Genomic DNA, 25194 nt, shown 5'->3' with positions numbered 1-25194 from the left:
ATGATAATTTGAAAAATATGAATAAAAATTGTTAAAACATTTTAATGCAGTCATTGAGTGATGAGTAGCACTCTCTATGGCTTTGATATTTAGTTAGGAAAACAAAAATAAACAGATGACAATAACAACAAAACATTAAAACAACCCAAGACATTGGCTTGGATTTCAGAAAGACCAACTGCAAATCCCTGTCTTTTTTTCTGCAGGTAGCAGACACATTACTAGCGTTATCTAGAAGATACTTACTTGGGTTTTTATTGTTTTACTTCATCTGAGGCTTATGTGAGTTTACGAGCTGGCTTCTAAAAATAAACTTTTTTGCACATAGGTGAGATAAATTCATGAATCTGGCTTTTTCCTTGTGTTTGGTAGTGTTCCCTCAGGAAACCAGACCAGAATTGATTATTTACACCAGCCCTTCTATTTTCCTGTACCCTTTCACTTTGCCAGTTATGTTTAAACATGATTTAATGAAAAATTCATGTTTGCTTTGAAAATTCATTTTAAAATTAATGCATAGTCCTTGAACTCAACCAATTGTTTCTTTTTTTAAAAGTATTTATTTATTTGAAAGTCAGAGTTACACAGAAAGAGAAGGAAAGTCAGAGAGAGAGAGAGAGAAAGAGAGGTCTTCCATTCCGCTGGTTCACTCCCCAATTGACCACAATGGCTGGAGCTGCTCCAATCTGAAGCCAGGAGCCAGGAGCTTCTTCTGAGTCTCCCACATGAGTACAGTGGCCTAAGGACTTAGCCCATCTTCTACTGCCTTCCTAGGCCATAGCAGAGAGCTGGATTGGAAGTGGAGCAGCCAGGACTTGAATTGGCACCCATATAGGATTGCGACACTGTGGGTGGTGCTTTTATCCACCACAGTGCCAGCCCCCAATTGTTTCTTAAATCTTAGTATATTGTACTTGCTAAAATCCATATATCCATTCTTTCTACAACTGTATAGTGAGCAACTTTGCCCTAATAGGCAGAAAAAAGGAGTTTGAATATGAATGGGGCATGAGTTTTTAATTCAAGAAACTTCCTAGAAAAATGGTAAGAACACAATAACTGTAATATAAAGCAAAATGAAGTATCATACAGATAAATACAAATGGAGATGGATAAGTGAAGAAAAGACAGGGTCACATGTCTATCAGAATCACTGGAGAGGGGCCAATGTTGTGGCACCATGGATTAAATTCCAATCACAATGCCAGCAACCCACATCAACAGCTTCACATGTTGGAATGGCAGTTCTAGTCCCAGCTGCTCCTCTTCTAATCCACCTAGTGCGACTAGGAAGGCAGCAGAAGATGGAACAAGTATCACAGGACACCTGGATAGAGTTCTAGGCTCTTGGCCTCAGCCTAGACCAACTCAGCTGTTGAGGCTATTTGGGAAGGGAATCAGTAGATAAAAGAACTTCTAAAGAACTTCCATTGTTCTTTCTTTGTCTCTCCTCCATCTGTCACTCTTTCAAATAAAAAAAAAATCTTTTTTTAAAAAAGAATCATCAAAGAACTCATGAGCCACAGTTCAGCTGAGCTAACAAGAGAATCACAACCTACTACCTAGACTGAGCAAGATCAAGTTACTTGCACTTGATTTTTTTTTAAGAATTAGTCAAGGGATCAGCATTGTGGCACAGTAGGCTGAACTGCTGACTGTGATACTGGCATCACATTTGGTTGCTAGTTCATGTCCTGACTGCTCCATTTCCAATCCAACTTCTTGTTAATTTACCTGGGAAAGCAGTGGAAGATGGACTAAGTACTTGGCCCCCTCTACATGGGAGATCTGGAAGAAGCTCCTGGTTCCTGGCTTTGGACTGGCCCAATCCTCGCCATTGCAGCCATTTGGTAAGCGAATCAGTAGATGGAAGATCTCTCTCTCGTTCTCTCTCTGTCTCTCTCTCTCTCTTTCTCTCTGTCTCTCCTTTTCCACCATAACTTTTCCAAGTAAATAAATAGATCTTTTTATTAAGAATCATTCTGGAATTTTAAAAGCCTAAATTATCAATTTTCATTTACACTGAAAAGTTCTAAGGAAATTTGGGTCTTAATACACACACAGGATTTAATTGTAAGAGTAGAACAAAAAGGTATGACTATGAAATTTTGGAGATCACTGTGTTATGTCCAAAAATGAAAAAAAAATTTTACTGAACACTTCAAAAAATTAAAGAAATAAAAAGTAGTGTTCACATATCAGAACTGCCGTAATGATAAAATAGAATCAGTATATATTCTCAATAATCTACTTAGGCATTGAATTGAATATTACAGCTGTACAGCTGTGATGTTACTTACTGAATTCCATTTCATCTCACTTTAAAATAATTTTTGGGAGCCAGCACTGTGACAAAGGAGGTTAAACCTCTGCCTGCAGTGCCTCCCATATGGGTGCGAGTTTGATTTCCAACTATTTCTCTTCGATCCAGCTCTCTGTTAATGGCCTGGGAAAGCAGTGGAAGATGACCCAAGCACTTGGGCCCCTGTACTCACATGGGAGACTCAGAAGAAGCTCCTGACTCCAGGCTTCAGCCTGGCCCAGCTCCAGCCATTGTGGCCATTTGGGGAGCAAACCAGTGGATGGGAGACCACTCTCTCTCTCCCTCTGTTTGTGACTCCACCTCTCAAATAAATAAAATAAACCCAAAACAAAAAAAGTAACTTTTGTACAGAAGGAAGCCATCGGAAACCCAGCAATAAAGTTAAAACAAGCTCACCTTTTTGTCAGCGTAGTAGGGGTCCAGGTCCTCCAGCGGCTCGGACACCATGCCCGCAGGAATGTCGCCATAGATGAAGGGCAGCTGCTTGCCCGCTTCCAAATCACTGCTGGGCTTTGGCCCTTCATCATGGTCATCTTTCTTCTCCTCTTTGGGTTCCTTGGTTTTGCCTTCAGCAATGCGCTGTTCAATGAGGGCAAGAGACTGCTTTGTGAAGCGGACAAAGCTTTGAGGTCCTGGGGGAGGCAACATTGCCATCTTTTCATCCTGTATATTTTATTTCTCCTTCAGCTCATAACATGAGAGGCCTGAGTGGACACACAGAAGTAAAGGTGTGAGTGTGGGGCTGCCAGGAACGTGATTTACAACAACAATGAAAGCCGCGTGGATTTTTAGTTTCAACTACAAGTGCCACTGTGTTCATAGAATTATCAGTCTGTCCAGTGAGTACCATGAGTAGGCCACATACCTCATGGCTTCTATCCATCTTAATTTAGAAATTTGAACTGAATACTTTATGTTTCGCCTTTCTTCACTCTTGGTGCAATTCAACTCACTTCCTCTTTAAAAAGTCTTTATGACATTACTTCTGGGAATATCACTCTCCAGGTTCTCCTTTGCCCTCTGACCACCTGATCATCTTGTGTCTTACAATTCATGATGTGCCCATAGTCCCTGTTATTCTTTCATTTAAGTAAGCTTATTTCTGTGAAACAAGGGAATGTAAGATGGTTTTACTCTATTTTACAGGTTTATATTTTCTTACAATATATAGCTATCTCCCTTAAAATCAGAAAGCTCTATCTAATTTAAATTTTTTATTTTTATTTATTTATTTTTTTATTTTTTGAGAGGCAGAGTGGACAGTGAGAGAGAGAGAGAGACAGAGAGAAAGGTCTTCCTTTGCCGTTGGTTTACCCTCCAATGGCCGCCGCGGCCGGCGCGCTGCGGCCAGCGCACCACGCTGATCCGATTGCAGGAGCCAGGTACTCATCCTGGTCTCCCATGGGGTGCAAGGGCCTAGCACTTGGGCCATCCTCCACTGCACTCCCTGGCCACAGCAGAGAGTTGGCCTGGAAGAGGGGCAACCGGGACAGAATCCGGCGCCCCGACCAGGACTAGAACCCGGTGTGCCTGTGCCGCAGGGTGGAGGATTAGCCTAGTGAGCCACGGCGCAGGCCTCTAATTTAAATTAAAAACAATTTGTGAAAATATTTTAGGGGAGAACAAAAAGAAGAAAAAAATAGGAAAATTTTCCAAGTGATTTAATACAAAATGTAAAACCACCACTGTCATACGCATTCAGACTGACTGGCCCAATTAACTTACATGTGTATGTAAAACATTACAAAAGTAAGGGAAGCAAAAGTATAATAAAGACCTTTGAGTTTCTATATATTATTATTTTGGACTATTTTAAGTTAAAGAGCTTGGAGAAACAGCAATTCTAAATTTAAAAATAACAGATTAATTATTTCACTAAGTTAATGTTCTTTCAGAACTCCTCCATTAGAAATGTTTTTTTTTTTTTTCAGTGAGTTTGGGACACAATAGCTTCTAGTTTGAACAGCCTAAAAGGCTGTATAACAAATGCTATCATCATGCACACACAGAGAGAGTGCATTTAGAAGATTCATGTTCTGCTGTTTTACTCTCCAATGTTAAATATAAAAGTTATATAAATCAAAAGTTGTGAAAATGGGGTTGTATAGACAGAAAAAAAGAGAGTAGTGAAACTAATCATTCCTTTCCATTATTTCCTATTTCCACATCAAATAAAATAATTTCAATTATGACAAAATGGATGACTTTCTTCCTCCATTCTTTGACTGTATAAGTACCACCCATTTTTTAAAAAGAGAGGGCAATGGTAAACTCATTTAAAGGCAATCAAAAAAGTCATTTGGAAATGGCATGGGGCCATTGTGAGCATTAGGCAATGAACCAGCAGATGGGAGCACTCTCTCTTTCCACCCCTTCCCCCGCCCTTAGATAAGAAAACTTTAAATGCTTCAAAGAAACACAATTAGGTAAGGATCATGGTTGTGTAACATTGTGACTAAACTAAAAACCACTGACTTGTACACTCTAACATAGTGATATATAAATGTACTGAAAACAGAATCATGAAATATGTAAAAATTGTTCTGAGGAAAGGAGTTTAATAAAATGGAAATCCGCTAACACTAATCAGCTTTTGATTCTCCATTGGCTTAGTATAAATATGGCATTGTTTTTGATCTAAAAGTAATGAAGAAGAAGCTAAGGATCAGTTTTAGAATTTAAGGGGAAAGCATGGTACGGTTTATAGAGTTTTTATCAGAAACCAGATGACTTGACTCTAGAAGTTAGTGGTCTTACATTTATATTAAATCAATTTGAGAACAAAGGAAGTAAATGCATTTGATATTTGTGCTTAGGAGATTCCTTAGCACTCTTGGCAATCATAAAAGTGAGATGGTAGGGTTACTTTTTTGGAACAGCTTTTCAGTAAGCACTTTCTGGGCTTTTGGGGAAAATATGGTTGAATAATTGGTGTCTTTGTGCAGTCTACATTCAATTGAAGAGTGTCACCTCTTTCAATAACTATTTAGGGACTGGCATTGTGGCATAGCAGGTTAAGTCACAGCCTGCGGTGAGGGCATCCCAAGTGGGTGCTGGTTCTACTCCAGGCTGCTCCACTTCCAATTCAGTTCCCTGTTAATACACCCAGGAATACAGAGGATGGCCCAAGTGTTTGGGCCCCTGCACCTATATAGGAAATCCAGATGAGCCTTCTGGATCCTGACTTCAGCTTGACCCAGCCCTGGCAGTTGTGGCCATTTGGGGAGTGAACCAGCAGATGGAAGATTTCTCTCTGCCTCTCCCTCTCTATAGCTTTGCCTTTCAAATAAATAAATGATTCTTTAATAAAAAAAATAATAATTTGACAGAAACCCAGGTAAACTGATATCACAAACTCAAATGTCATCTACTGGATTCACTTATCCAATATTCCCGTTCTCTTCCACCCCTTCTCTTTCTTTCTCTGTCTCTCTCTCTCTCTCTCTCTCTTTCTGTCTCTCCACATACATTCTCAACACACAGCTCCTGAATGACTAAAATATATACAGACAGGAGGGGCAGGGTTGATCAATGTCAGTGGTACCAGGCAAGGACAATTTTTCTTGATTAGGCTAAATTGAAGGAAGACACTGAACACCTTAACATCACAGCCTTGGGAAACTGAGTTCAAGAGATCCAGATTGGTTTGCATCATCATCTTCCAGTTGAAGAGCTGAAATTTCCTTTCATTTTACTAATTAAATAGTAGCTCTAGTTGCCATTTGCGTTTGCCTAGAAATTATAATATCAGGCAAGGCAACCCTAACCTTAACCCTAACCCTAACCCTAACCCTAACCCTAACCCTAACCCTAACCCTAACCCTAAAAGTGGAGTCTCAAATTTCTCCAACATTCCCAGAGAAGATGCTACTGATCTGGTAGAACTGACCTGTGATCCTAGCATGTTCTCCTGCCTAAGTATGCTGAACAGCTAATCAAGACATAGGGATTATTTTTATTAGTGCGGCATCCAGTTTAAGATTTGATACTTTGGTAGAATAGTTATTTAAGTGAAAAAATAAAGTTAACAATTCAGATAAAAATAAACACTTACATAATGTGAAAATGTAGAAGGGTTTTTAAGTTTTACACCAAAAAAGAAAAAGAGCATTAATATCAAAATAATGAAAGTTTTTAAAAATGGAAGGCACTGGTCAGACTTTTGGTCTAGTTTGGTTTACAGTACTTAGAACATCCAAATCCCATATTAGAGCTTAGGTTTGAGTCCTGGCTCTGCTCCTGACTTCATCTTCCTGGTAATGAAGACCCTGGGAAGCAGCAGGTCATGGCTCAAGCATTTGGTTCTCTGCTACCCACATGAGAGACTTGGATTGAATTCCTGGCTCCTTGCTTTGGTCTAGCCTAGCCCCGTCAGTTGCAGGCATTTGGGAAGTGAATCAATGATGGGAACTATCTGTGTCTCTGTGTGTCTGTCTTTCAAATAAATAAATAAAAATTAAAAACAAAGTGGAAGGCATCTACATAAAACCCAAATGACAGGTGCAGTTTTTTCTTTAATGAATAAGCAATCTGAGTACAAGACTGTACAAAGATATAATTATAAAAATAAAAGTGGCTAATACATACTTGGTACCATGTCAACTCTCACTAGTAATCAAAGATATAAAAATACCAGGAACCAAACTTATAGTATCAAAGTAGCAAAGATTTTGATAAGAGTATATGCTACTAGAGAAGATATGGAGGAAATAACTTTCTGCTGTCCAGATGATAGGAATAATGTATGCAAATGTTTTATGGGTAATTTTGCAATATTTACCAAAAGTTTTGGGCCAGCATTGTGGCACAGAGGTTTAAGCTGCTGCCTGCGATTCCAGCATGACAAATGAGCACTGGTTCATGAGTTCCAGCTGCTCTGATTATGATCCAGCTCCCTGCTAAAGCACCAAGGAAAACAGAGGATGATCCATAAGCTTAGGCCCCTGCCACTATATAGGAGACCAAGATGGAGTTCCAGTTTTGGCCACTCTGGAGATTTGGGGAGTGAATCAGTTGGAGGAAGATTTTTGTCTCTCCCTCTCTCTAACTCTGCCTTTTAAATAAATATATAAATCTTTTTAAAAAACTTACATATATTAATTTTTTGTCAAATAATTTCTTCTAGAGATGTATCCAAAGGCAATATTCATATATGTCTTCCAAAATTTATGAAGATTTTTGCTGTAAAGTTTTTTAATATTTGAAAATAGTGATGAATCCAAAGTCTGTCTGGGTTTCATTAACTGAAAATGAACTAAGAATGAATAACTGGGCACTAAAGAGTGCTTTAAAAGATTGTTTAATGAATTTTTTTTATTTATTTATTTATTTTATTTTTGATAGGCAGAGTGGACAGTGAGAGAGAGAGAGAGAAAGGTCTTCCTTTGCCGTTGGTTCACCCTCCAATGGCCGCCGCTGCAGCCGGCGCACCGCGCTGATCCGATGGCAGGAGCCAGGAGCCAGGTGCTTTTCCTGGTCTCCCATGGGGTGCAGGGCCCAAGCACCTGGGCCATCCTCCACTGCACTCCCTGGCCATAGCAGAGAGCTGGCCTGGAAGAGGGGCAACCAGGACAGAATCCAGCGCCCCGACCGGGACTAGAACCCGGTGTGCCGGCGCCGCAAGGTGGAGGATTAGCCTATTGAGCCACAGCGCCAGCTGTTTAATGAATTTTTAAAATGCTATAATGAATTATCAATGGAATACAGGTAATGTAAACATACATACTAATCTCCATTTTTAAATGTGTAGAAATTTTGAAATTAAATACACAGTGCATTTAATAAAGGTTATCCCTAGCTGAAGGCTAGGCCAACCTTAGTCATCCAGAGTTGGTGAACAGAAGCAGCAGTGGTGTTCCTTTTCTGAGTAAGAAATGAGATTCTCATCAAGACCTGGGAATGATAAGAAGCTAGATTAAATTACTAAGCTTCATCAACTTATTGCTCCTATGTTGTTAGAAAGTAATTGGGATAGGCTGGGGCCGCGGCTCACTTGGCTAATCCTTCGCCTGCAGTGCCGGCACCCTGGCTTCTAGTCCCGGTTGGGGCGCCAGTTCTGTCCTGGTTGCTCCTCTTCCAGACCAGCTCTCTGCTGTGGCCAGGGAGGGCAGTGGAGGATGGCCCAGGTCCTTGGGCCCTACACCCGCATGGGAGACCAGGAGGAAGCACCTGGCTCCTGGCTTCGGATCGGCACAGCGCGCCAGCTGTAGCAGCCATTTGGGGGGTGAACCAAAGGATAGGAAGACCTTTCTCTCTGTCTCTCTCTCTCTCACTGTCTAACTCTGCCTGTAAAAAAAGAAAGAAAGAAAGAAAGAAAGAAAGAAAGAAAGAAAGAAAGAAAGAAAGAAAGAAAGAAAGAAAGAAATTCGGATGAAAAACAGTGATAGTTTTACAAAAATTGAATACATAATTGTGTAGGAAATATGTACCATTTATTCAGCACATTAATTAAATACTATTTAGAAACATTCATTTTTAAAAAATATTTTTTCACTTTATATGTTTCTACAGTTTCTGCTAAAATTTGCGTTCCTGTGAAATAGTTAAAATATGACTTGTGGGGAGCAACTCGGACTGTACTGTTACTGGAATTGAGACTTGTTCTGTGCATCTGCTCTCCCACGGTGTGGCGCTGGGAGAGAGGAAAGCAGCTTCTACACAGCTGCCTCCAGTTCAGCCAATGAACTGTAGGACTTGCTCCTGATTGGAGGAGAGCAGCGTGCTCGGCGTGTGGGCAGCCGAGTTAGGATTGGCGGAGGAGGACTGTAAGGGAGGAGAGAGACGGCATGCACCAGGAACATCTAAGAGGAACATCTAAGGGGAACACCTGTGCAGCCCCCGAGAGAGCCGGCCGGCGGTGTGCCGCTCCCCTGCGGAAGTGGGGAATGTGGCAGGGGGAACTGCCCTTCCACGGAGGTGGAAGGGACAGTAGCCAACCCGGGAAGAACCAGCAGCAAACCCGGGGAGGGCCGAGCAGACGAAAGAACAGCGCAGGGTCCTGTGTCGTTCCTCCACGAAGAGGGGGAGCGACATAATGGTGCCGTGACTCGGATAGGAAACCCAGGACGGATAGGAAACTTAGGACGGATATGAAACTTAGGAGGGAAGAAACGGGAAGAAGGGGAAAATTTCGGAGAGAGAGACTAGCAAACAGCCTAGGGAAAAGCCGGACGAAAAAGGTGCCGGAAGAAGCTATTGAAAGCCTAGGCATAGACTCGGATACGGACTACGGGGAGAAGCTGGGAGAAATCTCTAAGGTCGAAAGCGAAAGTGAAAGCTAGAACAAACAGACTCGGATGCGGACTGTGGGGAGAGGCCAGGAGAAATGAGGGAGGAGTATTGTTGGAGGAAAGCTTGGGGAAATATACCGGGTAGAGAAGAATGTTAGGGAAATTGAAGCCGGGGGGGCAGGCCGAGGCGGAGACGAAGGCCACTTTGGGATTCTCAAGTTAGCCTGGGAATAGGGGGCGAAAAGTTGAAACCAGAAGCGGAAACGTAAGCCAGATTGGGATCCGTCTGATTAGCCCGGGGAGCAAAGGACGGGAAGCCAAATCGTGGGGCGGAGACGTGAGCTGGGTTGAATTCGCCAGGCTAGCCCGGGGAACTTAGATTGAATGCTAATGGTGGAGACGTAAGCTACGCTGTGTGACTCGCGGAGGCTGCCGCGCGCAGACAGAGCGTGCGGGGCTCAAGTAGATAGGGAATGCGGGGCTAGTGCGTAACCGCGGAGTGTGCGCGCAAAGCCGAGCCGCGCAGATGAGAGAGGTGCGGGCTGAAGCGGCTCAGAACCGGCGAGGCGCCGAGAAGCAGCCTCGGGGCGGGCGCCGGCAGGGCGAGGCGCCGAGAAGCCACAGGGATAAGAGAAACAGAAGTTTAGAAGTAAAATGAGAGAAATAGGAATGCTGGCAGATAGAAGTAAAATAGGAGAAATAGGAATGCCCGGAGAAAGAGAAATAGGGAAAGGCCTCCCCACAACACAGCAATGAGAGAGCTTGGATTCGGTCTGCCTGATTAGTGAGGCGATGAGCACCTGCGGGCGGCTAGCAGCTTATGCGCTGCAGGTCACCGAAGATAGGCACGAACCAACACTAATAAGTCTCCCCCACAATATGGCAATGAGAAAGCTTGGATTCGGTCTGCCTGATTAAGGCGGTAAGCACCAGCAGGCGGCTCGACCAGAGTATGAGCCGCAGGTCACCGAAGACAGGCACGCATCAGCGCCTAAAAACCTCCTCACAACATGGCGAAGAGAGGACCCGGATTCGGTTTGCCTGATTGATAGGACTTGTAAGAACCTGTGGCAACTCTAGCAAGCAGAGCAGAGTGTGTGCCACGGGGCACCGAAGACAGGCGCGTATCAACGCCAAAAAATAAAAAGAAAGGGGGATCTGTGGGGAGCAACTCGGACTATACTGTTGCTGGAATTGGGACTTGTTCTGTGCATCTGCTCTCCCACAATATGGCGCTGGGAGAGAAGAAAACAGCTTCTACACAGCTGCCTCCAGTTCAGCCAATGAACTGTAGGACTTGCTCCTGGTTGGGGGAGAGCAGCGTGCTCGGCGTGTGGGCAGCCGAGTTAGGATTGGCGGAGGAGGACTATAGGATTGGAGGAGGAGGCATGCACCAGGAACATCTAAGAGGAACATCTAAGGGGAACACCTGTGCAGCCCCCGAGAGAGCCGGCCGGCGGTGTGCCGCTCCCCTGCGGAAGTGGGGAATGTGGCAGGGGGAACTGCCCTTCCACGGAGGTGGAAGGGACAGTAGCCAACCCGGGAAGAACCAGCAGCAAACCCGGGGAGGGCCGAGCAGACGAAAGAACAGCGCAGGGTCCTGTGTCGTTCCTCCACGAAGAGGGGGAGCGACAATGACTAAGCCTCCATTTTATCCAATTTGTAAAATGGATGCAATCTTTTAGGAGTGGTTAGTATATTTCACGAAGTGCATTTGAATTCAACACAGAAAAATCCACACTGTATTTTCCTCATTGATTAGTCATCATCTTGACCTTTCCTGTCACAACCCCTGGCCCACATTTTAGAGCTGGTGATCCTTAATTTTTCAGAAGCTCCATTTCCAACTTTGGGGAAAAAAATTGCTTCAAGGAATGTTGAGGACTGAGATGGTTAAGTGTGTTTAAAGTGCTTGGCAGACGTTTGCATAATGTGCAAACATAATGTACATAAATGGAGCTCTGTTATTGATTTGTTTCAATCTTGTTTTGATCAATTTCATCCTGCTTTCATAATTAAAATCTATTGCTGAGTATCCTTCATCAAAAACACTTGAAACAAGGGTGGGCACTGTGGCACCACTTAGGATGTTAAGCCACCACTTGGGATTCCTACACCTCATATTTGAGTGCCTGGGATCTATGTCTTCCTCTATTTCAGGTCAATTTTTTTGTTAATGAAAGGCAGTAGAAGATGGTTCAAGTACTTGGGCTCTGCCACCCTGATTTGGGAGACCCAGATTAAGTTCATAGTTCCTGGCTTCAGTCTGCCTCAAACCTGATTATTTGAAACATTTGAGGAGTAAACCAGCAGATGGAAGATAGTTCTATGTCTCCATCTGTCACTCTGCCTTTCAAATAAATAAAAATGAATAAATAAACTTTAAAATATGCTTGGAAAGTGTTTCAGATTTTTGGAGGGATTTGGAATATTTACATAAATATATGGAATTATCTTAGGGATAGGACCCAATTCTAAACAGGAAATTTATTTATGGTTCATATACATCTATGCCCATACCCTTAAAGGAATTTTATACAATATCTGTAGCGTGCATTCTTGCTATAATCTGTCACATGAAGTCACGTGTGGAATTTTCCATTTATAGTGTGCTGTTGGTGCTCAAACATCTTTCGAATAGCAGAGCATTTACAGTTTGGATTTTTAAATTAAGAAGGCTTGATATATAATTACATTAAACTTGAAGATACAAGGATATTTCAATAAGTCTTTGGAAAATAAAACATATTTATTTTTTGTGCAAGCAATTTGAAATTCAGTGTTTTCATAATATTCATTTTCCGTGTACTGTTTTTAAATCCCTCAAATGCATGGATTCCAAATTCTTTTACACAAGAATAAACAACTTCTAATTCCATTTTCCATGAAGATTTTGAAGTATGTACCAATTTCAACTTACACGAATTTATTAACCTCTTAAGCATGAACATTTCACAGGTATGTATATTATTAAACAGAGATTTTATTTAGAATATGAGTGCTTTTTTAAAAAGCTCCAGAGCTAGAAAACATGGCATTTGAATGCTGTGTTCACCCTTCATTAGCTGTGTGATCTTGGACATGCTAGTTGTGTAACTCCTCTAAGTCTAAAACTCTGCAAGCATTTTTAACATTACAGTTACTTTGTAAAATGTGTTACTGGACATTTTAAAGTATCCCATGAATGAATGTTGATTACTCAGGGCTGAGATTGCTTTTGAATTTCTTTGATTTAAATCAATTGTCATTATTTTACTTTGTTGTTTAGAACTTCCTGAGAAAATTTAAATATATCTATTTTAGACAGTTATGTGGCACAAGAACTATCACTAGGACTTTTTTTTTTCTTTTTTAAAGTTGAATCAATATTTCTGAACAGGTTTAAAAGGAAATGAATTGCAAGACTTGGGTCAGTCACATTCTGATCTAAGTATCATTAACAGAGTCTCTGAACAGAGTTCAAGAAGGAGCCCTTTCTTCACACAAAGAAATACCAGACTCTGGAAAATTTGAGGGATTCTGAGTGCCTGGTATGGCTCTTAACATGTTGTTCTGAAAACTATATTCTTGGAGTTGAGTATCAGGAAGAGTTATCAGAAACTGCATGAGAGGTTTCCTGTAGTCTTCAGGGTTCTATGAAGAGCTCTCAAAAAGGAAGAACCTACAGGATGAGGTGTGGACCCCTAGAAGTTTAAGTCCAAATTGTGCATCTCCCAGAAATCATTGAAGTGAACCCCCAACACCCATTCTTATGTAAACAACTAGAGGTATAAATGTGGGCTGTGCCCATTATCTCAGACTAGAGACATTCTCAATGACTTCTATTACCTTCTGGCCCACACAACAGGTGCCAAATATCAGTGCTTCAACACCAGTCCCCAAACAATTTATTAGGGCCAAAGTACTAACTCTAATGTGGTTCAAATAGAAGATGTGCATACTATGTCCATGTAATTTTATATGAATTGTACTTTTGTAATTATTAACAGTTTGTCTCATATATGAAATGTGTAAATATTAAAAAATATTTATGTAGATCTCCTTTAAACATTAAATTTTATTTGGTAACTTTCAGCATTTCTTATAGAAAGTAATGTTTGGGGGCTGGTGCTGTGGTATAGCAGATAAAGCCGCCTACTGCAGTGCTGGCATTCTATATGGGTGCCAGTTCTAGTTCCGCCTGCTCCACTTCTGATCCAGCTCCCTGATATGGCCTGGGAAAGCAGTATAAGATGGCCCCTGTACCCACTTGGGAGGCCTGGAAGAGTTCCTGGTTCCTGCCTTTGGACAGCTTTTTGGAGAATGAACCAGCAGATGGAAGACTTCTCTTTTTCTGCATCTCTGCAACTCTGCCTTTCAAGTAAATAAAATCTTAAAAAAAAAAAAAAAAAAAAAAAAAAAGCAATGTTTGGATGTCTTGTTTCTTTATCATGTCATAAAAGGGACTAAACTATGCTATTTCCTTATGTCAAGGAGTAGCAAAGTAGTTAAATACTCACACAACTGTATACAAATCTCAGGCTGTCCTTTGTATTGCATAATTGATTCTCTTACCTGTAGATAATTAAAAGTCTACTAACATAAAGTTGGTCTGAGAAACCACTTTGAAAATCTGCCACAATGTGAAGGAAAATGGGCCAGACCTATACTATTTAAGATAGTGAAAAAATGAAAAGCAAAATAGAACTTGTTATTGATACTCACAGTTGTCAAATGAAAAAGTGCCTTGAATATGTTAATTCTCTGGAAATAAACAGTGATGACTTTCCCCCCACAGGTGAAATTTTGACAACACTATTTGTTTTTTTAAAGTATTCTTAGTGTGACACAAAATCAGTACACAAGCCTTTAAAAAGTCTTAAAATAAATCAAAGTAACATCAACACATGATAATTCATGTTAATATAATTTATTACTATAAAGTGCTTTCTTTATGTGATACTTCTCCCCAAAACAAAGAACCTCAGTCTAATTATGAAAAAATTAGACAAATCACAACTCAGGAACATTCTACACATTGCCTGTCTTTTACTCCCTCAAATTGGCAAGGTTGTCAAAAACAAGGAAAGCCAGAGAAATTGCCACAACCTATAAATGCCTAAGGAGACACGACGGTTAAATGTAGCATGGTATCCGGGATGCGATTTTGAAAGAGAAAAATAATGTTATGGGAAAACTAAGTAAGTTTTAATAGAAAAGTGGCATTACCTAATAATAATGGTTACCAATAAGGCTTCATTAATTGTGAACTTATACTATATTTATTATTAATAAATGGAAAACTAGGTACAGAATATATGAGAACTCTGCTTACTATCTGCACAATTTTTCCATAAATCTATTCTAAGACAGAAAAGTTTATTTAGATAAAGAGAAATCACAGATGTAGAATTCCATTATTATTGTGAAAAGTTAAGAACGTCTTGGTGAATTTCAATTTATCAAGTAAATATATTACCATTACCCATGTTATCTATAACATAAATAAGTGGTAATAGACTTAAAACTTGAACTACTATTAAAATGGGTTATAATTAACATAAAACTATATTTTACACAGTACAAAATAGCTCTGATAGACCAAATAAGAGACCCGTTAGAAATGCTGCTCAAGTTTTTAAGTCATTATGCTTGGGAGGATAGTTTTCTATAAATGCATTCTCTTAGGTTAGGAATGAGCTTACAGTTTATAAACAAAGAACTAGAATGGAGTCACAATGACTGCTAATTATACTTGAGAATCACTGTGACTCAGTAGGATAAAAAATACATCTGAAAGTGATTCTCTGTGTTTTCTTTTAGAATGAAAACACGTGAACTCGGTTGATACTGATACGCATGCTTAAATTTTATAAAGGTTATTTTTTAAAAAGATTTATTTATTTTATTTGAAAGAAGAGTTACAAAGAGAGAGAAGGAGAGGCAGAAACAGAAAGTGGTCTTCCATCTGCTGGTTCACTCCCCAGTTGGCCACAATGGATGGAGCAGCACCAATCCAAAGCCAGGAGCCAGGAGCCTCTTATGGGTCTCCCACGTGGGTGCAGGAGCCCAGTGACTTGGGAAGTCTTCTACTGCTGTCCCACGCCATAGCAGAAAGCTGGATCAGAAGTGGAGCAGCAGGGATTCGAACCAGCGCCCATATGGGATGCAGGCACTGCATGTGGTGGCTTTACAGGCTAAGCCACAGTGCCAGCCCCTGCAAAGTTTTTAAATTAAGCCTTTATCACATTTTGTCAATGATGCTGTTAAGGGACAGTTTGGGGGGGGGGGGGTTGTGTTGCTTTGGAAACCATGGGTAACATTAAGATGAAAGAAACACATTTCACTCAAATTCACATTTCACTCATGTTCAAACACCTGTACTGTCAATCAGAGCCATACAACAGAGAGCTCCACCTTGGAGATTAACCACAGTGTAAAGCCATCAAAGCCCCTTTCGTCATCACGCCATTTTAAAATCCTCTCCCATGTACAGCAACAGCTCTCTCATACCTCTTCTACACAGAACATCTAAAATTCCACAATAAAAGAGAAAGACATCATCAGGAGAGATGAGAAAGATAAGCTTCCATTTTAGTATGATCTGTTACTCTATAGCTTCTGAAGGAAAACCCTAGTCCATGAGACTAAGTGGATCTAGAGGCTAGGATCTGCACCTTAGCACTGCAAGAAATACTGGGCTCCTTCCCACTTGCAGCTCAGCACATGAGTAGAATATTGAAATGACAAAGACCTTGCATGGGAATAGCACAAAAGATAAAGCTGAAACATTCAAACAATAGGAAACAGTTTAGTCATTGAGTAGCTCTACAATTTAGATAGGAAAGTGAAAGATAAGAAGACTGAGTCTGCAGACAATATGGGAAAATAATAATATCCATATCGGCAACAAATTGTAATTAAAGGACATATCTGTTGTTTCAAGTTACTGACATGACTCTCAGGCATGGAAAGCCATGACACGGTGGCAAAAAACAATCTAAATGAAGGATCTTGGTGAACAACACTCCAGCAGAAGGATCAGGCCTTCAAGGAGAGAGGCGCCTTTCTCTGAAGGGAGGAAGGAACCTCCACTGTGATATGGCCTTGACTAAACAAATTCAGAGTTGGTGAACTCAAGGGGCTTCCATAGCCTAGACAGCTCATAGCAAGAGCCTCGGGTGATTGCTGACATCATAGATAAGAGTGTCAATTGTTAAACCAACAACGGGAGTCACTCACTGGATTCATGCTCCCCTCGCAGGATCTCTGTCCTTAATATGTTTATCTATGAAACTCAAAAACAACACTACTAGTCGAACAATACCCTATACCTGGTTCGGTTGTGTGAGTGCAACCTGTTGAAATCCCTGCTTAGTATATACTAAATTGATCTTCAGTATATGAAGGTAACCGAAAATGAAACGTGATCAAGGGGGGGGAGGGGAGAGGAAGTGGGTGAGGGGAGGGCCACGGGAGGGAGGCAGGCTGGGGGGAAGCCACAACAATGCAAAAGAAGCATTTTATATTCTACTTAAAACTATTGGTTGAGCTCTGTAATTAATACACAATTACTCTTAGGTGTTTAATTAATGCTATAACTAGTACTCAAATAGTATTTTACACTTTATGTTTCTGTGTGGGAGCAAAATGTGGTAATCTTTACTTAACATACGCTAAATTGATCTTCTGTATATAAAGATAATTGAAAATTAATTGTGATGTGAAGGGGAAGGGGAGAGGGAGTGGGAGAGGGGAGCGTTGTGGATGGGAGGGAAGACACGGGGGGGGGGGGGGGGGAGGCTATTGTGGTCCAGAAGCTGTACTTTGGAAATTTATGCTCATTAAATAAATTAAAAAAAAGTATATATAAAAAAAAATCAAGTTATTGACATGAACACTTCCTGTTAATACCTTTGTAGGAAGGAAACTGATATCTGTAACCTAGCTATCATAGTAACATCTATACATATGATTATATCCTTGGTAGGATGACAGTATTTATGGGTAGATGAGGATAATTTTTCTACCAAGAATAAATGCTACACCATATGAGACCAAGACAGCAGACATAAACTAGGGCTATCCTGGGTATGCTTAAATATATGCCCTTATTACTTTTGAAAGGCGCTTGCAGAAATTGCCAAGTACACCTAAGTTCCTGATGCTTCTTTTATTCTTTCTTTTTTATGGAACATCATACATCAACAAATTCATCATTATTTATCAACATATGCCACAATCATGATGTACCATCTGAAATACTGTTTTTTGTTTGTTTGTTTGTTTTAGTTGTACAAGAGTGTTAAAACAAACATGAGTCTAACTTGTACTTCAGCTTAAATGACATCTAAGTCTTATAGCCTGGGATTCTTTGGATACTAAAGATTTTCAACTTCAGGTTGAAGGATGGAAAAACTTTGGATAACGTCCAAATATTGTTAGCACCAAAAATTTAACATGTTATAAAATGTTTGTGAAATCCCTTGACTAAACTTTACTTTGCTTTCTCGAAATTTTGGTTTTGTTTTGATCAAAATAAACACAATGTGTTGCACCTCACGGAGTGAGGCAGCTTAATCTTGGCAGACCCTACAAAAACACTTCCTGAATATGTATTTATCCCTCTTGAAAATACTACAAATTTCATATTGACAATCATTCTACCATTGATGTTTTATCTTATCCTCTTTCCAGTCTGGGAGCAGTAAAATAAAAATTGGCTGTAGCCAATTGTATTTAGGAATTTGTGTAATGATTATATTACTTGTTTCTTAAAAATTATCTAAGGTATAGATTGAGGAGATGGGAATCCAGTCAGCATTTATAAATATGAATAAAATCCTCTGTTTTCTCAATACAACATTTAAATTTGTTAATATATTTCCTTAAAATGGCTTCAGAAGTGAAAATAATTTAACCCTATTTATCAACTAGCTACCTGTCTTCACAATGGATTCATCCAATTCATATCACTAGAAAGGTAGTTTTAGCCAGGATAACTCTCCCCAGCCCCAGTGGCCCTGATAACTCTACTCAGCTTTCATCCCTCATCAGTAAAACTGAAGAGCAATCTCTGAAGAGGGGGATCACCCTAAATGTCACTACAAAACAACTGTCCATTCAAAATAGCCTCCTTTATCCAACTGAAAATTATACATCTCTGGCAACTTCTAAGATTGTGAAATCCTAGAGGGTAAAGTATCCTGAACTAATGCTTACAACAAAGTAGAGCAACTGCTGATTTTGTAATTTGTGTGTTCCCTTGTAATCCAGAATACTACTGGGAAAAGAAGGAGAGGGCTCTGTGTTTTTCTCTAAGTACTGGTTATGTGGAATGATTCATTTGTGAATATCCATTGACCTGTATATTTATGATATACACATATTTCTTTAAGTATAGTCTTGTATCACACAAGAACATTTTGATCACTGATGGAAAAGTTACATGACAGTAGTCTCATAATTTCGTTGAATGACATCATAGCCTTCTTGCTTTGTTTTTTTTGGGGTGTGTTTTTTTTTTTTTTTTTTTTTTTGACAGGCAGAGTGGACAGTGAGAGAGAGAGAGAGAGAGAGAGAGAGAGAAAGGTCTTCCTTTTGCCGTTGGTTCACCCTCCAGTGGCCACTGTAGCCAGCACACTGCGCTGATCCGAAGGCAGGAGCCAGGTGCTTCTCCTGGTCTCCCATGGGGTGCAGGGCCCAAGCACCTGGGCCATCCTCCACTGCACTCCCTGGCCACAGCAGAGAGCTGGCCTGGAAGAGGGGCAACCGGGACAGAATCCGGCACCCCGACCGGGACTAGAACCCGGTGTGCTGGCGCCGCAAGGCGGAGGATTAGCCTAGTGAGCCGCAGCGCCGGCCAGCCTTCTTGCTTTGTATAAGAATGTTGTCTTGCACAACAAAATCAACTAACAAGATGGCCTACTCAGGGTATATCCTCTCTGTTAAGTGATACATGGACTGTATGTTACACTTTTTATATCTGTAATTTTGTTTCTAATTCTCTTAAGTCTTTTGATCACATAATTCAGAAATTTTGTGCTGATGGTGTATCTCCTCAACCTTAGTCCTTCTAATGAGTTGGCAAAAGCACCATCACTAAACACAAATATACACTAGTTCCTCAATTTTATGTGCTTCCAAATAGCTGCTAATAGATAATCTTGCATTATAACTTAGTCTAAGACAGTAAAGAATTCAAAAGTGGAGTTTAAGTTGTTACTCTATCTGGTCATGCTGACTTTCAAAGCACCTGACTTAAAGGTCATCTATAAAATGTGATAAGTGTTAAATATCCTTTATTTGATATACACAAACCACACTGAAATGCCTTTCAATTGGTAAAGGGCAGTGGTTTAAATACAGGAAATTCCAATTATATTGACAGAGCTAAGACCAGAAATATGAAGTAGACATTTCTACCTATCTACAGCTCTTGCCATTAGCAGGTAGAGGACACAAACCATAACATGAGTCTTGCTCGATTCTGAGACAGTGAAGAGATTTCTCCAATATTTAAATATAAACCTAATTTCCCAGAGGGTTTTGGGATGGCATTCACAATTTTTGCAAAAAGTTGAACATTATTAGTTAAGTCAAATCATATCCTTAGAAGGAGAAAATAGTGAGGGCATTCACTGAACTGGAATTTCCTCCAAAATTTCAATAAACTCAGTCATATTTATTTAACCACAGAAGGCAATCTTATTTAATAAGGACTGTCAAACAAAAATATTCTGTCAGCTATTCATGATCTGAATTCTGATCTATCAGAATTAAATTATGGTGCACATAAAAAAAAAGTCACAAGGTATTCCTTTTTTTAATAAGGCCAAATATTACTCATTAGTAGCTTTTTTTGAGATGAGCTATCAAGTCTGCCCTTTCATTCTTCTTAATGCCAGCAAAGACAATTTTGGATCAGTGATGTATTACTTGGGATTCTACAAATACTCCATCATATTACCCTCTCCACAGGTGATGTCCTTGTTCTTGCTGGCATCTGTGTAAGAGAATCCAACAGCCTGATCTGTCTTCAACCAAAACAGACCATGGAGATTTGCTCCTATCTTGTGCTACCCTCCCTTTTCCACAGTGTGACACTAGGCACATTTCTGAACAAAAATCTTCTTGCCTTTCTCAACATCACTCATTTTCAATCCGTTTCAAAGGTCCCAACTGGGAAGCTGGATGTCCCGCTCTCTAATGCATGCTACACTTTGAAAGTTGAGAATATGAGTGTGAAATTATTTTTTGAAGTTTCTTTAGAAAACTCAAACTGAGTTCTTCATGAAAGGAGGTTCTTAAAGCAGTGGAAGTGCAACTAAAGAATATCAGAATTGGTGTCTGTGTACACATGGACAAATGGACTGTGCAAAGGCCAAAATAACTACACAAAGTGATGTGATTCTGTTTTATATATTTTAAAACCCTGTCGAGTAAGATGCATAAATGAATCTCAGTCTTTACATTTTTCTTGAACCAGCTTTGTTTATATAAACAAACTAGATTCCCCTTAATTTTATCTTGATTTTCAATTTTTTCAGTACACATCATTTCAGTAGCTTTATTGCAAAAGTAATTACTTTTTCTCAGGGTTAAAAACAAGTAAATCTAATGTTTTCTCTTTCCATGGTTTCCTTAATGTATACTTTAGTATAAAAATTATTTATTTTGGGGGCCGGCGCCATGGTACAGTGGGTTAATCCTCCGCCTGCTGCGCCAGCATCCCATATGGGCGCCAGTTCTAGTCCCGGCTGCTCCTCTTCCAATCCAGCTGGGATAGCAGAAGATGGCCCAAGTCCTTGGGCCCCTGCACCCACATGGGAAACCAGGAAGAAGTGCCTGGCTCCTGGCTTCGGACAGGTGCAGCTCCAGCCGTTGCAGCCATTTGGGGAGTGAACCAATGGAAGGAAGACCTTTCTCTCTGTCTCTCCCTCTCACTGTCTGTAACTCTAACTCTCAAATAAAATAAATAAAATCTTTAAAATAATTATTTATTTTGAAATCATTTATTTTGAAAGACCCTTTAACACTAAAAAGTAATAAGAAAATGATCTCAAATTGCTAGTAGCTGATTATTTGCACTACTATTAATTGTATTAAAATTCATTTTTTGTATATATATATATATATATATTTTTTTTTGACAGGCAGAGTGGACAGTGAGAGAGAGAAAGACAGAGAGAAAGGTCTTCCTTTGCCGTTGGTTCACCCTTCAATGGCCACCGCGGCTGGCGTGCTGCGGCCGGCGCACTGCGCTGATCCGATGGCAGGAGCCAGGTACTTATCCTGGTCTCCCATGCAGGTACAGGGCCCAAGCACTTGGGCCATCCTCCACTGCCCTCCCTGGCCACAGCAGAGAGCTGGCCTGGAAGAGGAGCAACCAGGACAGAATCCAGCAGCCCGACCGGGACTAGAACCCAGTGTGCCGGCGCCGCAAGGCGGAGGATTAGCCTAGTGAGCCGCGGCGCCGGCTTTAATAACATCACAATAGCTTAATAGCTTTCTAGAAGAATTACAGTACACTGCAGGGTTTTTTTTTTTTTTTATGAAACCTCACAAGGTTACAGTAAGAAGACCTAGATATTTTTCATTCCTTATGTTCAGATTACTAAAACAAAACGAAAGTAATCCTCATTTTAAGATTACCCTTCAACAAGTTCTACGAATGATTATAAGGGTGAAATCCTATAAAACTGGCATCCCTTTAATAACCTAATTCCATTTTATTTATTCATCGACAAGTATTTTTGAAATAATTTCTATTTACTTATTTGAGAGGTAGTGAGGTAGTGAGGTAGTTAAGGAAGGGAGGGGGGAGAGAGAGAGAGAGAGATCTGACACCCACTAATCCACCCTCCAAATGCCTCCAATGGCAAAGTGTTGGTAAGGATGGAAGCTGGAAGCTAAAACTGCCTTCCAGGTCTTCCCTGGGGGGTGGCAGGAACCTAATACTCGAGTGATCCCTGCAAGAGTCTGCATTCACAGGAAGCCAGAGGCAGGAAGTGAACCCAAGTACTCTGTGAGCATTTTTAAGCAGCGTCTTAACTCCCGGGCCCAATGTCTGTCCCAGTAAATTATATTTTGCATAGTTAAGGTTTACAAGTGATGTTATGCAATGCATATAGGTGGTAAAAAAAAGTTACTGTGGTAAAGCAACCTAGTCATCATCTCACATTTTGTTTTTGTGACAACAGTAAATATCTTTAAAGTGACTGTAAATTGCCAGGTATAACCAACACAAATACAGAGCAGGCAGTGTTGGTCCTTGTCCTCTGGGACTTCCAGCCTACAGGGGAATACAGGCAGGTAAACAATTGCAATACACCTCTCCTCTGGGAGCATTAGAACACCCAGAAAAGGCACCTGACCTGAAGTTAAGGAGAAAGATTTTAGGCAGAAGGGAAGCCAAGTCAAAGGTAGCTGTTCTGCAACACAACTTATATCCCCTGCAGTCCTTTCTGCTGTGATTCTTTGTTCCTAAGACTGTTAATTGTTTGCTATGAGCCAGGGAATGTTTTTTTTTTTTTTCCACCATTTTTAGCTTTATCCTCAGTCTGATTCTCTTCACTGCTCTCTTACTTTCTGAACAAAAAGGTTGCATAAAACTATTTTTGGTAAAGATTAAACCAACTTTTAGCTTCATTGTGGATATTACCAATCAAAGTTCCTGTATTTTATAGATTTTTCCCTGAAACCACTTATTTAAGGTATGCAAACTTCATTAATTTCATAAATATAAATTTAACCCCAATTTTCAAGAGTTAAATTCCAGTTCACAGCTTGTTGTCATCAAGGACCAGCTTCTCTATAACTTTTATCATCCCCATATCCCATTTTCTACCACTCCACCCCTTCTCATTTCCAGCCTTGAACAATCATTCTAATGTGTTTTATGTATATCTTTTCCTTTTTTGAATGTTGACTATCACCTTGGATACATGTATCTTTAATTTGCATAAAATTTGTATTATATACCTCATTTCTTCTCTTTCATTTATTTCTCCCTTTTTATTAAGTATTATAGTTTTTGTTACATATAGCAACCAAGTTCCTATAAATACATTTAATTTGTATTTCTAACTGCTGTATAATGTTCATATCATCAAGCATTTAACTTGATTGTTTTCTTAGTGGGAACACCTAGCCACCATCTGACCCCATCTGACTCAAACATAGATCCAGGTTTTATGGGCTTCTGTTTGTTCAGCTGGGACAGTGGTTTGAGAAAAAATAAAAACAAAAATCTATTTCCAAATTAGATAAAAAAGTGAATATATATTTAAAATAAGAACATAAATTAAATGAATTTTTCATGCTCATTTAAAAGACTACCAATATCACAAATACCAAACATTACAACATTTTTGCTAATTTACTCCCTATAAAAACTCTTTAATACTTTACTCAACTTTTGGCTTCATTGTCACCTCTTCACATGGCAACAATTTTGTAATAGAAGGAGTAACACAATTTTCTTTAACACATCTAATTGTAATGTATGTGTATCACTGAAAGTGACCAAATTTCTTCAAATTTCACAACTTGTTATTTATAGTGAGATGTCATATGTTAATAATATTGTCAAATATAGGGAAACCTTCATTAAGCTCCCTTAATATATGAACTGTAAGATATCAATATTTTACATCTCAAATACTCTGAATTGACAGCACTCAACAACCACTTTGTCACTAATATCTTCATTTATGATTATATGTTTTATCTTATCTCAAGGTAGCTGGTTATTTCATGAGAAATAAGGAAGGAATCTAAATCCTTTTTCCTAAAAAATTCACATGATTCACTCATCTTTAGTAACTGGATTGTCAAAAGTTTACATATTTATATAAGAAATGCACTTTTTGGTGAAATATTGTTACTTTTGTTTCTTGTATGACAAAACACTTATATTTTATTGGTAAATATTATTAATAATTTCTGTTGATTTCATTGCTCATCATTACAACTTTTGTTTCATATTACACTAATTTTCTCTTAGTTTGTCAGTACAAAAAGCAAGACATGATTACGAAAGTATGTATCTCTCCTAATTGTACTTGTTAACCAATAATATTACTTTTGCACTTTATCATGTTTATGAATAAAATGTCACAATTTTAAGTATTTCTCAATGAAAACCTTGAGGCGTACTTTGGAATTCATTGTAGCTGTTTTGTGTAAATTAGAAAGTTTATAATACTGCTCATAAGGGAAAATTCCACGTTGGCACTTGTGGTCAGAATATCCCATGTATAAACATAGTGAGGAAGAAAATATAAATAACTTTAGAAAACCACCTGCACAATCACAATTTCAGATACTGAGGAGGCAAGTTTTTTCTCTAACAAGATTCCCGGAAAGAGCTGAAAACAGTATTTGGTCTGCATAGCTATGAATGCTGTTATAACTGCGTCCATGATAAATGTTCATAGAAGTGGCTACAGATCATATACATGCACCCCAATGGACTCACACTTTATGTACAGTTGGCCTTCCATTGTGGGGACCCCACATCAATATGTCTCAACCAAGCAAAGATAGGAAAAAACTGGAAAAAAATCGCATCGCTACAGAACACATACAGACTTTTAACTTGTCAGTATTTCTCAATCAATACAGCTTAGCAACGATTTATATAAGCTTACACTGTATTAG

General features: G+C 39.6%; 1 protein-coding gene across 2 annotated transcripts in view; it reads right to left on the bottom strand.

Annotated features, from left to right (window-relative positions):
- Nucleotides 1–25194, bottom strand: part of SCN9A (sodium voltage-gated channel alpha subunit 9) — a 185835-nt gene that overhangs the window by 104752 nt on the left and 55889 nt on the right. Inside the window, exon 2 of one of the 2 annotated variants that reach the window (XM_017342620.3) lies at nucleotides 2720–3027. In XM_017342620.3, coding sequence (XP_017198109.1) covers nucleotides 2720–2977 — 258 coding nt within the window. In that variant the 5' untranslated portion in view covers nucleotides 2978–3027. 2 annotated transcript variants of the gene reach the window in all.

This window comes from Oryctolagus cuniculus, chromosome 3 (assembly GCF_964237555.1).
Source record: "Oryctolagus cuniculus chromosome 3, mOryCun1.1, whole genome shotgun sequence".
Classification (NCBI taxonomy): Eukaryota; Metazoa; Chordata; class Mammalia; order Lagomorpha; family Leporidae; genus Oryctolagus; species Oryctolagus cuniculus.
This window is presented reverse-complemented; position numbering and strand designations above follow the sequence as displayed.